This window comes from Alternaria viburni, assembly GCF_023758015.1.
Source record: "Alternaria viburni strain BMP 2772 chromosome Unknown scaffold_16, whole genome shotgun sequence".
Taxonomy (NCBI): Eukaryota; Fungi; Ascomycota; class Dothideomycetes; order Pleosporales; family Pleosporaceae; genus Alternaria; species Alternaria viburni.
Genome location: NW_026055785.1, coordinates 315319 through 328547, shown reverse-complemented (window position 1 = coordinate 328547; position 13229 = coordinate 315319). Strand labels below are relative to the sequence as shown.

Sequence of the window (13229 nt, the reverse complement as noted above, 5' to 3'; positions counted from 1 at the left end):
ACGCGTCCTACCTTACCAGTGTGGAAGAGTCCCTCGGCGAAGACGGCTGCCATCGTCGTCGACATTTTGGTCAGGCTGGCCTGGTGGATGATTTCGCTTCCTTTGACCATCTCCATCCTCGAGCCTATCTTGTCGCCTGCTGTCGGACTGGCCTTGCGTCTGTGGACTTGGTGCTTGGGGGAATCGAGCAACGAATGGCTGATCGTCGCAGTTGTATGCTGTCAAAGCTATCCTGGCGAAGATGATGGCTGGCAGCGTGCGCCCTAGCCACGATATTCGCCCATCGACACTGGTAACAACATAGTCAGCGCTCATTCCATCCGCTCAATACACACATGCAATCTTGTGATAGGAGACTGACCAAAGAACCAGATCGTCGAACAAGCTCGCCCTCCGCGCTCTCTGCCCTGGCTGAACTTCGAACGCCTCCTTGCACAAGGAAGCCATCACCTGGAATGTACAAGTCGTCTCGCCACCGTTCCGCTATCCCAGGTCACGGCCGCACGCAGAGGAACAGCACCTTATAGAAGGCTACAAGACCTGAATCGGCTATGCGCATGGTCCGTAGCTGGGATGCAAGTCCCAGACCGGCTGAGTGCACGCGCTGCGATACAAGAAAACAGGCGGCCGAAACGACTAAGTCCACACGCGTTGCGCCAGGAATACAAGCGGCCGAAACGGCTAAGTCCACGTCGCAGGTGAGGGTCGGTACATCCGGGCAGGAGCTGAAACGGCCATGTCCACGCGCTGCCCATCCGAGTCCAAGCGGTTGAAACGGCCAAGTCCATGCTGCGAGTGGGCTTGAACAAGGAAACATTCGGCGAAGATCACAGTGCAAACCTGGAGTCCAAGCGGTCGAAACGGCCAAGTCCATGCCACAGGTGGGGATGATCAAGAAGATTTTGGCCAAGTCCAAGCGGTCGAAACGGCCAAGTCCATGCCATAGGTGGGAGGGAACAAGGAGATTTTGGCCAAGTCCAAGCGATGTGCGGCTGGAATCCATGACTCGAAACGGCTATGTCGGCGTCGCAGGTGCGGACGAGCGAGCAGTCGAAATGGCTATGTCCACGCCGCATGTATGAACATTAGGTGATTACCGCCGAAGGCACTGTCGCAAAATGTTAGAATTTGCACATCCATAAGTGTAACAAAGTACAAATGCTCAAATAAGCCTGAAAAAATACTGGCTGAAGCAATATCAAGAAGAGAGTAGCGAAAAACATCATCAAGCCAGGTGGAAGGAACCGGATGTTTCGATGGTATGGATGAGGAATGCCACCTGATCTGAGGTTAGGATCTGGAATGGATTAGGAAGAGGTCCAGGAAACTTGGAAGACGCTCCCAGAGGAAGGAATGGAATCACCACTCACCACCAAAATCCCTAGTCACCTATTAAGTGCCCAGAGCGGTGAGTTAGGGATCCTAATCCTGTAAGGGTGAGGACCTAGACTGGCCAGGGTATAGCGATGATAGTGATCCCACAGGATCTAACGGTCCTGGCTATCTCTTTGGGGGTCGCTGTCTGAGGATGTCATCTGCTGTCTACCGCTCTGGTCGAGACTGACATTTCATCAGCATTTTGGACACTCAAAACCGCCGTCACCTCGACATGTTTTTGACTTTTCACCGCCCGGTGAACGCGGACTTGGCGAAATAAATCCCTCACTCACCCTCACCTGCGACGTGGACTTAGCCGTTTCGGCCACCTGTTCCGAGCTCATATTCCGCTTTCTCTACCAATTCGGCAGCTCAAACGTACAAGTCAAAAGTGACATTGTCGCCACCCACCCAACATTTCGATCCTATTATTGCGATAATAACGTATTGTCGCCGCCAGCTTATATGTTTGTTCCATGGGCGTCCGCCGGCTTCGACCCCGCTTTTGGCATACGTCTTCTTCTGGTGTCGCCGCCTGCGCATGTGCGCGGAGTCGCCGTTTGCTGTAAGGTCGCCCTTTTTCCGAATATATGTATCGTTGTTCTCTTGATCGTATCGCGTTTATGATGTTGTTGTTCTCGACCGAGCGGGTGTTGCGCCATCTTGGCTGCTGGTGGACGCGCAATTGTTGGTGTCGCCAGGGTTTGGTAGGGGTTTCAGATGTCGCGATTCAGTGCTATATCGATGTCAGTATGAGAATATCGTGCCTTTATCGCCATGCAATATGGCATTGGTGTCGCGATTGTTTGACAAAACTTCCTGATTCAGCTACCGTTTCAGCGCAACGCGATGTGATGGAGAGCTGTTATTCAAACTAGGAAATAGATGGATATGAAGCGCTGATCCCGAAGCTGCATACTGGCCAAAGAGTTGTTCGACAATGGTGAATGTTTGGTATGGGCAGTTGCCCTCTTGTTCTGCCTGGGTCATATGTGCCGTCCTGGGGAGTGGATGCTGAAGTGAGGAATGTACGATGATGCATGCCACGCATCTTCGTCTGTATATTCGTCATTGACTGGTGGTAGATGGCGAAGTGTGCACGATGCAGAAGAGGGGCTGAGGTGAGAGACGAGACGGAAGTTTGGGCTGGCATGTGGCAGGCAGCCCGGGGTGGTCCTTTCCCTTCCTGCACCAGCCAACCGCTCCGGTCAGCCTCGCCGATCTTCGGATCAGCGGCAACATTACTATTTCTTTTTTATATTTTACTACAGTCACTTAATTTGGATTTCATAATTGTTGCTGTTGTAGTTGGTATCAATTTCATGTATATGAAGTGTGCTCTCTCACTATGCAGCGTCTCACCGCTGCGCCATGCGCTGTAGATAGCGAAGACAATTAAAAGTATAGCAGCAAGCATTACTTCATAGCCGCAAAGAACAGAAAAGTAATTACCGTGACGCCAATGAAAAGGGTATCATCGCAAGGTAAACAATCCCCAAATCTCACCACAACTCCAAGGGTGAACCTAACACAGCGTGCGCCTCACGTAACCACCATCCGCGAGAAGGCTGACCCTCCCTTCCTTACATAAAGTAGATATCCCAAGGTACGTAAAGCATGTTGTTATCCTTGACGTTGGGAACAATCCACATGCGATCTTTGTGAATGTTGGGAAGTCCGACGATGGTGCGCTTCTTACCCATCTTCAAAATGGGTAGCTGTAAGAGAGGGTCGATCGGCTCAGTTTCAGCAGCCTGGAGAACACCCATGTCTGGAAACTCCCCTTTGACTAAAGTGACGATAGCGAAAAGCCTTTGGACAGAATGCAGTTCGTGAACGCAGACTCCGTCGATGCGCGCGATACGTGTGTCGCGTACGCGAATAAAGTTGTTGACCTTGAACTGAACCCGCCGCTTTGCCTTCCTGTAATATAGTAAGCAGGTTGGTTATTTAATGGTAGAGAGATGAATGCTGCAGGTGATCTTGTACATACCGAGGCAGGAACGAGAACTGCTCGCAGTATTGTAAGCTGCCCTTCCCAAGCTCTGTGAGGTTCTTGATATTGTAATCTTTTGAGTACGCCTTCACCAAGAGGTTGATGAAGGGATGCGTCATGTGCATATCCTGCGGGCGGTGGATATGCAACAAATTATCCTCCCGGTCCTTGACCACCTTGGTTCCGACGCGCTTGAACACAAGTGGTGTTTGGTGACCGTCATCCGCTTCTATACCAAGCGATGCTTGAACATCCTCATCCAAATTGTGACCCGCCTGTTGTACCGCTCCGAGGTGTGCGAAGAGTTTGGGGCATTTTTCGTTGATGATGCGGAGCGTCTTGGTGAGATCTGGATCGGTCGATTCGAATGCACCAGACAACAGGAATTGCATCGTGATCAATCGCTGTTCGTGTTGCATAAGCGTGGCTGAGGCATTGTGGTGGTTCGTTTTGGTAATGTACGTCTTGAAATCGCTATGAGAGTTTTCTGTTAGTACAGTAGACCATGACAGAGGAGAGCGAGGTATTATTGACTTACGAATGTTTGTACTCTCCAAGGAACGTCAGCACATTCCGAGCGCTCCCATATTCTGCGACCCAATCAAAGAAGTGTAAACCGGTGTGGACATTGGGCAGAGCGATCGAGTTCATGTAAGTTGTAATCGTCCTCTGCATAGCCATTGCATCTCGCTCTTGACGCGTGGGACCGGCAGCTTGTATGAGAGCTCGCTGATCATCGCTGGCAGCAGCAACAGAAACTCCGTCAGATGGAGCAACGATCTCAGATAGAACCGGCGATGCTTCACGGGATGCGATTGGAGATGGCGCAGGCGATTGTGATGGGCGGGATGCTTCGACATTCGAAGCAAGCGTGGTCTGGCGCAGCGACGATCTCCTTGCTGCCTGTGTAGTGGAAGACTTCGCCTTACGTTTAGATCCAGGACCTCCCGGTGCTGGACTTCCGAATCTTGCATCCCTCTTACTCATTGATGCATTTGCTGCTGCGCGCATGAGATCTTGGTACGCCCGCCGACCATCTATCAGCACGCCGTGAAGAGCTTCTTTATCCTTGCGCTTCATGGCAGGGGAGACAAGTATGGAATTTGAGCGAGCGAAGGCGGCGAAGCAATGAACGATTGCTTCAACTCCAGTAATCGGTCTTGAAAGTCGCGTACCCACGAGCTCTTTGATTGCTTTTAGGTAATTAGGTTCCACAAAGCTATCCTCAAGCCAGATCCTCAAGAGAACTGGGAATATAATTGACGCTCGTCCGTGTTCCTGCATGTTGTACGAACCAACGTGAAATTCGGGTGAGGGGATCTGCGGCCAGCCTGGCGGGGCGCCAATGTCCTGGAGAAGCTCGGTGAAAACCGACTGGAAGCGCTTTATAAGTATACCGTGGAACAACAAAGTCTGCATGTTAGCACTCAAGCCCTTGAACTCAGAGTGCGCAGCATCGCCAGGCGTAGAGCGGAGAGGATCAAGCGATGGGGATATCCGGTAGATGGCGCTCTCGCTGCTAGAAAAGCCGACGTCCTTGAACAGCTTATTCCTCGCGTTCTGGGTGAGGCTTTTCGCCTGTTCGCGTATGCGCAGTGTGCTATGATAATAGCGGCCATTGGTGGTGGTGTCATAGTCCAAATCGCCCTTCATCTCGGTTGGTACATAGCAGCGTCGGCAGCCATACGTTCCAGTGGGGCCTTTGCATCCGGAGTTCTCATTCTGCTGCAACATATCCCCTGTATACGCCAGGATTGGAGCACATACGAAGACGTCGACCATCCTCATGTGTTGCTTGGTGCCGAATTGGAGTGTGATTGTGGTACCGCGGTCGAGATCGCGCATATGCATAAGCGAGTCAACCACGTCCTCCCAATTAGAGGCGTACGGACCAAGGGTAAGTGGGACGACATTGGTCTTGCGACTGCGTTCTACTTCATCCAAGAAGCTCATGATCAGGTACACTCCTTTTATAGAGCGATACATGTTCTTGTAAAGCCCGAAGGCGTCGATGAAACAAAGCATCGGGAGTGAGACGACTTCATCCTTGTTCTTGTCGAATTTCTCTACAAAATGTGAGCGGCCTTCCTTCTGCAGCTCTAGTTCTGCTCGGTGGGGTGGGAACAGAGATAAGGCGCGAATGCCCTTCGTTGGGTTGATGACGCGACGTATGACGATTTTCTCATCGCGACGGATATACGACAACGTCTCAGGAAGCGGAGATTTGAAACCGTAGCCATAGTCCATGTGTACAGACTGTTCGACGGAACGAACATTGTCTTCAGTCAGCACGAGGCCAGAATCGCCCTCTATATAGAAGAACTCGGTCTGGTAATCTTCTATAGCTGGAGCATCGTCATCGTGGACAAAGCGTTGGAGATCTGGCCCAAGTTCTTCGAACGTGCACACTCGCGACGCCTGGATGATGATTTTGCCAAGTGTTTTTCGCTTTTTCGCGGTTGACGTCTTGTCAACCCCAACTAAACGAACGCGGGCGAGATGTTGCGAACTGTCCCTGTCTGTAGACCACCAAATATAATCAGATGGGAAAATAGGGCTGCCGTCCTTGAGATGGGCATATTGACCGCTTGTAGTGCGGACAGATCCTAGCCAACATGGAGAGTGCCACAATTCCGTAGGGTTGTCGACGAACTGGCCCATACCGACGAACATGCGATCTGAGCTGCGCATAGACTTGGATTGCAGCATACACTTGAACAGCTCCTTCATGTCGAACAGGAGCATCTTCTCGGTGTGTGTGGCCCGGGTCGGCAGTTGAGAGCGATCGAGTTCGAGGATACGAGACCGCATAGGCACGGCCGGTAGTTGTGATCGCAGCGACTCCTTCAGAGTCTCCACTCGTTTCGGAAGAGCCTTGATCTCTGCTGGGAGAGGGTCGAGTAGCATGAGTACACTGCGAAGCTCCTCATACATTGACCGAGACATATTGTTGTGGTCACATAAGGCGGAGAAGGCTGTCATGAAGGGTGACATTGTGAAGTCTCGCTGTACATGGGGCACAGGTTCGCTAGGATCATGCATCGCGGTCGCCTGGCCGAGTTGCGGCGGGGCCATCGTAGAATCGCTGGCTGGTGTTGCAGCGAAATCTGCTCTTGTCTCCTCTTCTCCGACACCCATGAATTCAACCTCATCAACGTTCATGGCTGCCTGCGCCATACTCATCATGAGCGATGCGTCTGGAAGATTGGCTGGCTCGGCTGAAGCGTTGCCGGGGTAGAGTTGTAACGGATCCGCCATCATCTCCTGGAAGAGCGCATTGACATCCACGGCATTGGGAGCGGGCTCCGTAAGGTCCAATTCGTCCACAGCCGGCTGATCGCTAGATATGGCATCGATAATTGCTTTGTCCAAAAGTGCCGTCGCGTTCTGAGGCTCGATAGGAGGCGCCTCTTCGCCACCCTCATGTGTAATGGCATCTTCTACCCAGTCTTCTATGCCACCGATCTCTGGCAAATCGTCTGAAGTCTGCGTAACAGGTGTAGCCTCCCGAACAGGACTTGGACTGCCTACGCGTCGTCGCTTTTTGCTCTTGTGTTCGTCTGATGTTCGCTCGGTGGAAGGTCGCCCGGGTCTCGATGTTCGCGGTTCAGGTCTGCCACGCTGCTGGCTGGAATCTCCTCGGCGGAGATATTTTGGTAGGAAAGGCATTATCGAGTCGCATATCTGGAAATGTTGAATTAGCAAAGGGTCAAAAATAAGATAAAAATAATCCCAAATATGTCAAATTATCGAGAATCGAGTTCCTGTAAACAGAAACAACCCTCAGAAGCCAGGCAAATAGGGCAGCGATGTAACGATGGTATGAGATAGGAATCTATAACCAGTCCTAAGGAATCCAAATAGGGTGGAAGGAATGAAGTCCCCAAACCTCAGAAGGCTTACCGGTCAAAAAGTGAAACCTCAAAATCCCAGAGCAGGATCTGAGGGTCTCAGATCTAGTGGAGGTATAGATCCAGACAGCTGGAGGTATGGAGAGGATGCTGACTTGACAGGATCTCACGTCGCTGGGGTTGTGGATGGGGGTCGGTGTCTGAGGATGTCTGCCGCTGTGGTAATGGAGCTTCTATCTGGTCTGGTCAGCCATCGCCAGCGCATATTTGACATATCTAATATGAGGAAATAGTATGCGAGATCCGGTATGTGACAGTGAAGGAAGATGTTGCCATAGTAGACATGTTGGTTGTGGTTGGGTCGCTATCCTGGAAGACAATGAACAGGATGCTTGTAGTCGGCAAACCAGAAATCGGATCGCGATACGACCACAATACAACGTATTGAAGCCGCCTCGCAATACGATTGTGATCATATCCGTGCGAAATCCTGTGCGCGAGGAGGGCGTTGCAGGTGTGAATGGAAGCGTTTGGGTGTGGTTTTGTGTGTGCGTACAGGACCGGAAAAGAGTTCCAAGGCGAACAGGGCCAGAAAAAGCTGTCGCAAAATGGCGTCGCGTGCCATTGACGAAATGCGATACCGAGAAGGAGAGGAGTGACCGATCTGGAATGTGCATATGCTCGAAAGAGCTGTGCGACGTACCTGGATGTAAAAGTGCGGCGATGGACTTGGGATTGCGACGCGAGCGCCCGCGCAAACCGCAGAGGTTCCAGAGGTGCAGGTAGCTACGAGATGAGGCTTCTCGGAATCTCAAGATGGGAGCGGATGCTGCGCGCGCATCGGGTGCTGTTGTAAATATCTGAGTGGGTGGGTATTGAGGGGAGAAGGTCGTATGTACGATGTGAATGCGGGGAGGGATTTGTGAAGGGGAAGTGGGGCTGCCAAGCCAAGTGATGGTCCAAGCTCAAGCACCTCCGTCAACTCCGCAACCCAACCTCCTACCCATCTCAACCTCACCCACACTTCAACGCCGCTCGCCTGTACCGCCTTTCTTCTCTGCGCTTCTTCAATTCTTTTTTCAGCCTTCAACAATTCAATTGTTGATGATTGCTGGTGTGTCTATTATCAATTCTGTACTCCACTCTCACTTCACGCGACGTCCCTGCTATGCCGCGCGGTGACGACAGCGCAAAACCAAATCCTGCAAGCCAATCAACAAGTACGCCCAAGCCAAAAAAGCGAAAATCGAAAAGCGACTCACACAAATCAAAAGCTCAATCGCAGACACTACCAGCTACAACTCCCAAACCTTCACCCTCGCAGCAACCTACGCCCAGCACCACGTCGCGCAAGAGTAAACCGACTCCCACTCTACCAAACGACTCCCTATTCATCCAGCAACATGAGTCACCAACGCCTGTAGATCCTGAGGTTGCTGAGACAAGGTTCAACTTAGAGGATCTGCGAGCGGAAGAGATTGTAAGTCCTTGGATGGTTTACTTCTTTATCATACTAACAAATCATAGGATCGTGAGGCCCTCGATCTCGAGAGCGACCACGGCTCAGACGACGATGAAGCCGGCCCCAAGAAGAAGAAGAAGCGCGCATACAAGCATCGCGATGCTGAGCAAGAAGGATACTCGACTGATGCACGCATATTGAGTATGCGCTATGGACACCGCCTGCTATACCTTCGAACAATCTCTCCTGAGACCTGCCTCAAGGCGATCAGGCATCACTTTGGCGGTCTTGATGGGATTGGATTGAACCATGAGATCTTGACGTACGCAAAAAGGCGTACCAAGGGATTATGCTCACAATGGGGATTTGACACACGCAAGAACATGAAGGTATGTAAATTGGTATTCTTCTAATGAGCTTTCGCTAACAATTTGGAAGGGCTATGTCAAGAAGCGCATTGAACAGGAGCCGCTCCTCACCGACATTACCGATGTTGTCACCCTCAACAAATATTTCGACAAGGCATACAACGTAGCAAATTTCAAATCTGTCTTCTACTTTGCGCGCACTGTAGATGTTTCAGGCTCTACCAGAGAAGCCAGGCGCTATTGCAGAAGTAAGTACACATGTCAGCTTTTATGGAATTCTTGCTAACTTGATGTTAGCCATCTTCGTCAATCTCGCCTCGTCCACCAAGATGCACCTCGACTACGACGCCGGCCTCCACACCAATCGACGCTATGATGATAAGGGCTATGTGGCGCTATGGGAGCGGCTTGGGAAGATCAAGCAGTTTGAGTCTGAGCCAGCGCTGAGCGAGTTTCTCCTCGTACCAGTGAATGAGGACTCCAAGAAGCGCTCCGGTTCTGCTGCTCAGCTTGTCCCTCTTCCTGAGGATGATGATACGTTCTTCATAGCGCCATCAAGCAGCAAGACCAAGAAGACCAAGAAGAGGAAGAGACAGCCAGAGGAGAAGTCGACTTCGACGTTGCTTGATCCCCGCCTTGAAGCCATGGGTCGAGATGCTCAAGACACGTATCGATCTCAGCGAGCTCCAGGATATGAGAATGATGATGATCAAGCGGCGCAAGCACACAAGTCGATAGAGAAGCTGTTCAACCTGAAAAGGGTTGGTGCTGCTGAGGATGAGGATGAGGATGATGAGACAGGATCTAATGGTAAGGCCATTTCTATTTCTAGCAGAGAGTCGTCAGATTCAAGCGACACTGATACCGGCGACGATGACGAGGAGAAGGGAGATGAAGAGGGTGGAGAGGCTCAACCGGAGCAGTAGTGATGTTCATTTCATGATCTTTATTTCTGTTATAATTTAGCACGCCGCTTACGACTTCATGATAGATTCTAGATACCCTTTTGATACCCCTAGCAGAGTCGGAATTTCACCAAGGTTTACTTGGCAGGATACGAGAGATGGAAGTAATGGATGGCCTGGTGGCATGTATATGAAGACATATAACTAGATAACAAATAGCTGATAAATTCAGCACACACACAACCTCTTTGACTTCTGCTTTATTAATATTATGATAATTCCTGCTTAATTGAACATCTCCTTGCTGTTGCGGTACTGCTTTTGGTATGTCGTGAGATCGGCGGCTGTCACCTGCATACCTGGATGTGCGCTGGTCAGGTTCTGCCAATGCATCGTCATTGCGCACACGGCTTTCGGAGCAAATAATCTTCACATGATGTCGCCATAATCTTTGCAACATAATCACTTGTACTTCCAACATCTTGTGCGCCACGTATGTGTTTAAGAAACCGTGGTTGTGTACAAATAGCGTTCTTCACAATGATGTTCAGCTGACAATAGTCTGAAAATCGTCCCCAAATCATTCTCACAACACGAATCATCACCGCAGCATCTTCATACAAAGCGCTTTCCCCTCCCATTATCAGCTGCGCAAAGCGATTGCAACGAAGATATTGTGATATATAACAACAGCTACACACAGCACCATTTCCACATACAATGCCACATCTGTGCCAATGTCGGCTAAGCCGACCATGTCAGGGGCACGAGCCTTTGCCAAGCATATTGAGTCAAAATCGTTGGGAAACCATTGCCGAAACCCCCCCTACACCCTTATGGCACACATTGTACCTAGGTAGAGTGCGCCTTCCCTGAACCGGACTAGCTACCACCGCGCCTTCAGGGCTTTCCCTTCCCCGCCAGCCTGGAAAGGTATGACTGCTACAACTTGGTGAAAGAACATGGTGCACGAATTGGGAACTCTGAAGGTCACGTTATTATTGGATTAACTTGTCTACCAATTCAACCCTGATGTAGGCTGCAGAGACCTGTGTAGATTCCGCCGCGGCTGTCGCAACAGCGACGATCATTCCGCAAATGTCCGCATGCAACCTAGAGACACTACATACTACCTGGGTAGCCGCGGGTGGTGTCACGCTAATGGTACCGCGATTGTCGTCGTCCTTCGTTCACACTCTGGCGACGTGTCTTCGCCCCATTGAAGCCCTGGAGTCCCGCGGGATGGAAGCTGAACGCTGACGTCATCCGCGCAGATTGTTGAACAGCGCCGCTTCCAGGCCCCATTCACCACCCGTGCGCCTTACTTGGACGCTTGGTAGCCAGCGCAAACGCAGGGTACATGATAGACAAACCTGCTCAGCCCCTACCAACGCAGGATTATTCACGCGCTATCAGCGATAATGTTTTCCTTAAATCTGACCATGGCACTGGCGAAGACTCTGCTTGCTCAACCAAATTCCTCTGCTACCCACAACCATTTGGAAGCAACTCTCTGTGATTTAGGACATATATCTTGATACTCACAATGAGCTCTGAAGGTGTGTGTTGATGGTGTCCCTTTCCGCAATTCAAATCTAACAACGTTGTAGAACAGAAGCCGACACCAGAGAATGAAACCCTATTCCAGGGTTTCGAATGGAACGTCCCGGATGATCACAAGCACTGGCGGCGCCTTGCCGAGGAGCTTCCTAAGCTAAAAGCCATCGGTATTACCAACATATGGCTACCCCCTGGCTGTAAAGGTGCCAACCCTCAGGGCGTTGGCTACGACATCTACGACCTGTACGACCTCGGCGAATTTGAGCAGAAGGGTCAAAAGGGAACCAAATGGGGAACCAAAGAAGAGCTACTCGAACTTACGAAGGTCGCCAAGGAGCATAGCGTGGGCCTATACTGGGATGCCGTATTGAACCACAAGGCTGGAGCCGACCAGACGGAGAAGTGCCGTGTTGTTGAAGTTGACGAAAATGATCGCACTAAGGAGGTTTCTGATGCCTTTGAAATCGAGGGATGGCTAGGCTTCGATTTTCCGGGTCGTGGCGAGCAGTACTCCAAGATGAAATACCACTGGGAGCATTTCTCAGGAACCGACTGGGACCAAGCCACCGAGAAGAAAGCCATCTATAAAATCCTAGGTGACAACAAAGGCTGGTCGCAATCCGTGGACGATGAGCAAGGCAACGCGGACTACATGATGTTCGCCGACATTGACTACTCGCACCCTGAGGTTCAAGAAGACGTCAAGAACTGGGGCGTGTGGATCACTAAAGAGCTTGGCTTGAAGGGCTTCCGGCTCGACGCTGTGCAGCATTTCTCCTCAAGATTTACCAATGAATGGATCAAGAACTTGCGCAAACAGTGTGGAGACGACATCTTCGTGGTCGGCGAGTTCTGGTCGGGAGATGTAAAAGAGATGAGCGATTGGCTCGACGATATGAACCACGAGTTCGCTCTCTACGACTCGCCTCTCCTGAACAACTTCGGGTCCATCTCGACAAGCGAATCGGCGGACCTGAGGAAGGTCTACGATAACACACTCGTTCAAATGCGTCCTACCGATGCTGTTACAGTCGTTACAAACCACGACACACAACCTGGGCAGGTGATGGAGACGAAGATCGAGGGCTTCTTCAAGCCTCTTGCTTACGCTCTCATTCTGCTGAGGCAGGAAGGTTACCCATGCCCATTCTACGGCGATCTTTACGGTCTCTCAGAGCCGCATGAGACGCCTGCTTCATGTGGTGGAAAGCTCGCTGACCTCATTCTCGCACGAAAACTCTTCGCGTACGGAACACAGGAGGACTACTTCAACGAAGCCAACTGCATCGGGTTTGTGCGTCGTGGAACATGGGACAAGAAAGCGGGTCTGGCGTGTGTAATGAGCAACGCCGGACCGGGTCAGATCAAGATGGCTGTTGGCGAGATGCATGCCGGTGAGAAGTGGACTGACATCCTTGGGTGGGAGGAGAGTGAGGTCGAGATAGACAGCGAAGGTTATGGACTGTTCAACTGCCCAGGCACCAGTGTTGCAGTCTGGGTGCGAAGCGATGCTGAAGGACGGGACCAATTTCCTACAAACTTCGATGCGAACGTATACCACAAAGATTAGATAGGCGGCATTTTGTGTAGAATGCGACGGGGAGGACTGCGAACACCCTGAGTGTGTATCGCCTTTCTGAAGAATTGAATACTGCGCCTGACAAACTGGCGGTGTGGACCTTATCAAGCCTCATACTGCTTGCTTTTCTC

At 51.1% G+C, this 13229-nt stretch overlaps 3 protein-coding genes across 3 annotated transcripts; 2 read left to right on the top strand and 1 right to left on the bottom strand.

The window, feature by feature from the left end:
* Nucleotides 1-2960: 2960 nt before the first annotated feature.
* On the bottom strand, nt 2961-7042 carry J4E79_007441 (uncharacterized protein; the record flags this gene model as incomplete). The annotated part of the gene is made up of 3 exons (XM_049356307.1): nt 2961-3300; nt 3371-3847; nt 3912-7042. The coding sequence occupies 3 exons, from the start codon at nt 7040-7042 to the stop codon at nt 2961-2963; spliced, it is 3948 nt and encodes a 1315-aa protein (XP_049209194.1).
* A 1350-nt stretch (nt 7043-8392) lies between these two features.
* On the top strand, nt 8393-9980 carry J4E79_007440 (uncharacterized protein; the record flags this gene model as incomplete). Its single annotated transcript, XM_049356306.1, has 4 exons — nt 8393-8704; nt 8752-9075; nt 9125-9302; nt 9352-9980. 4 exons carry the CDS (start codon nt 8393-8395, stop codon nt 9978-9980), a joined length of 1443 nt encoding a protein of 480 aa, XP_049209193.1.
* Nucleotides 9981-11505: 1525 nt separating this feature from the next.
* On the top strand, nt 11506-13089 carry J4E79_007439 (uncharacterized protein; the record flags this gene model as incomplete). Its single annotated transcript, XM_049356305.1, has 2 exons — nt 11506-11518; nt 11570-13089. The coding sequence occupies 2 exons, from the start codon at nt 11506-11508 to the stop codon at nt 13087-13089; spliced, it is 1533 nt and encodes a 510-aa protein (XP_049209192.1).
* Between the last annotated feature and the right edge of the window lie 140 nt (nt 13090-13229).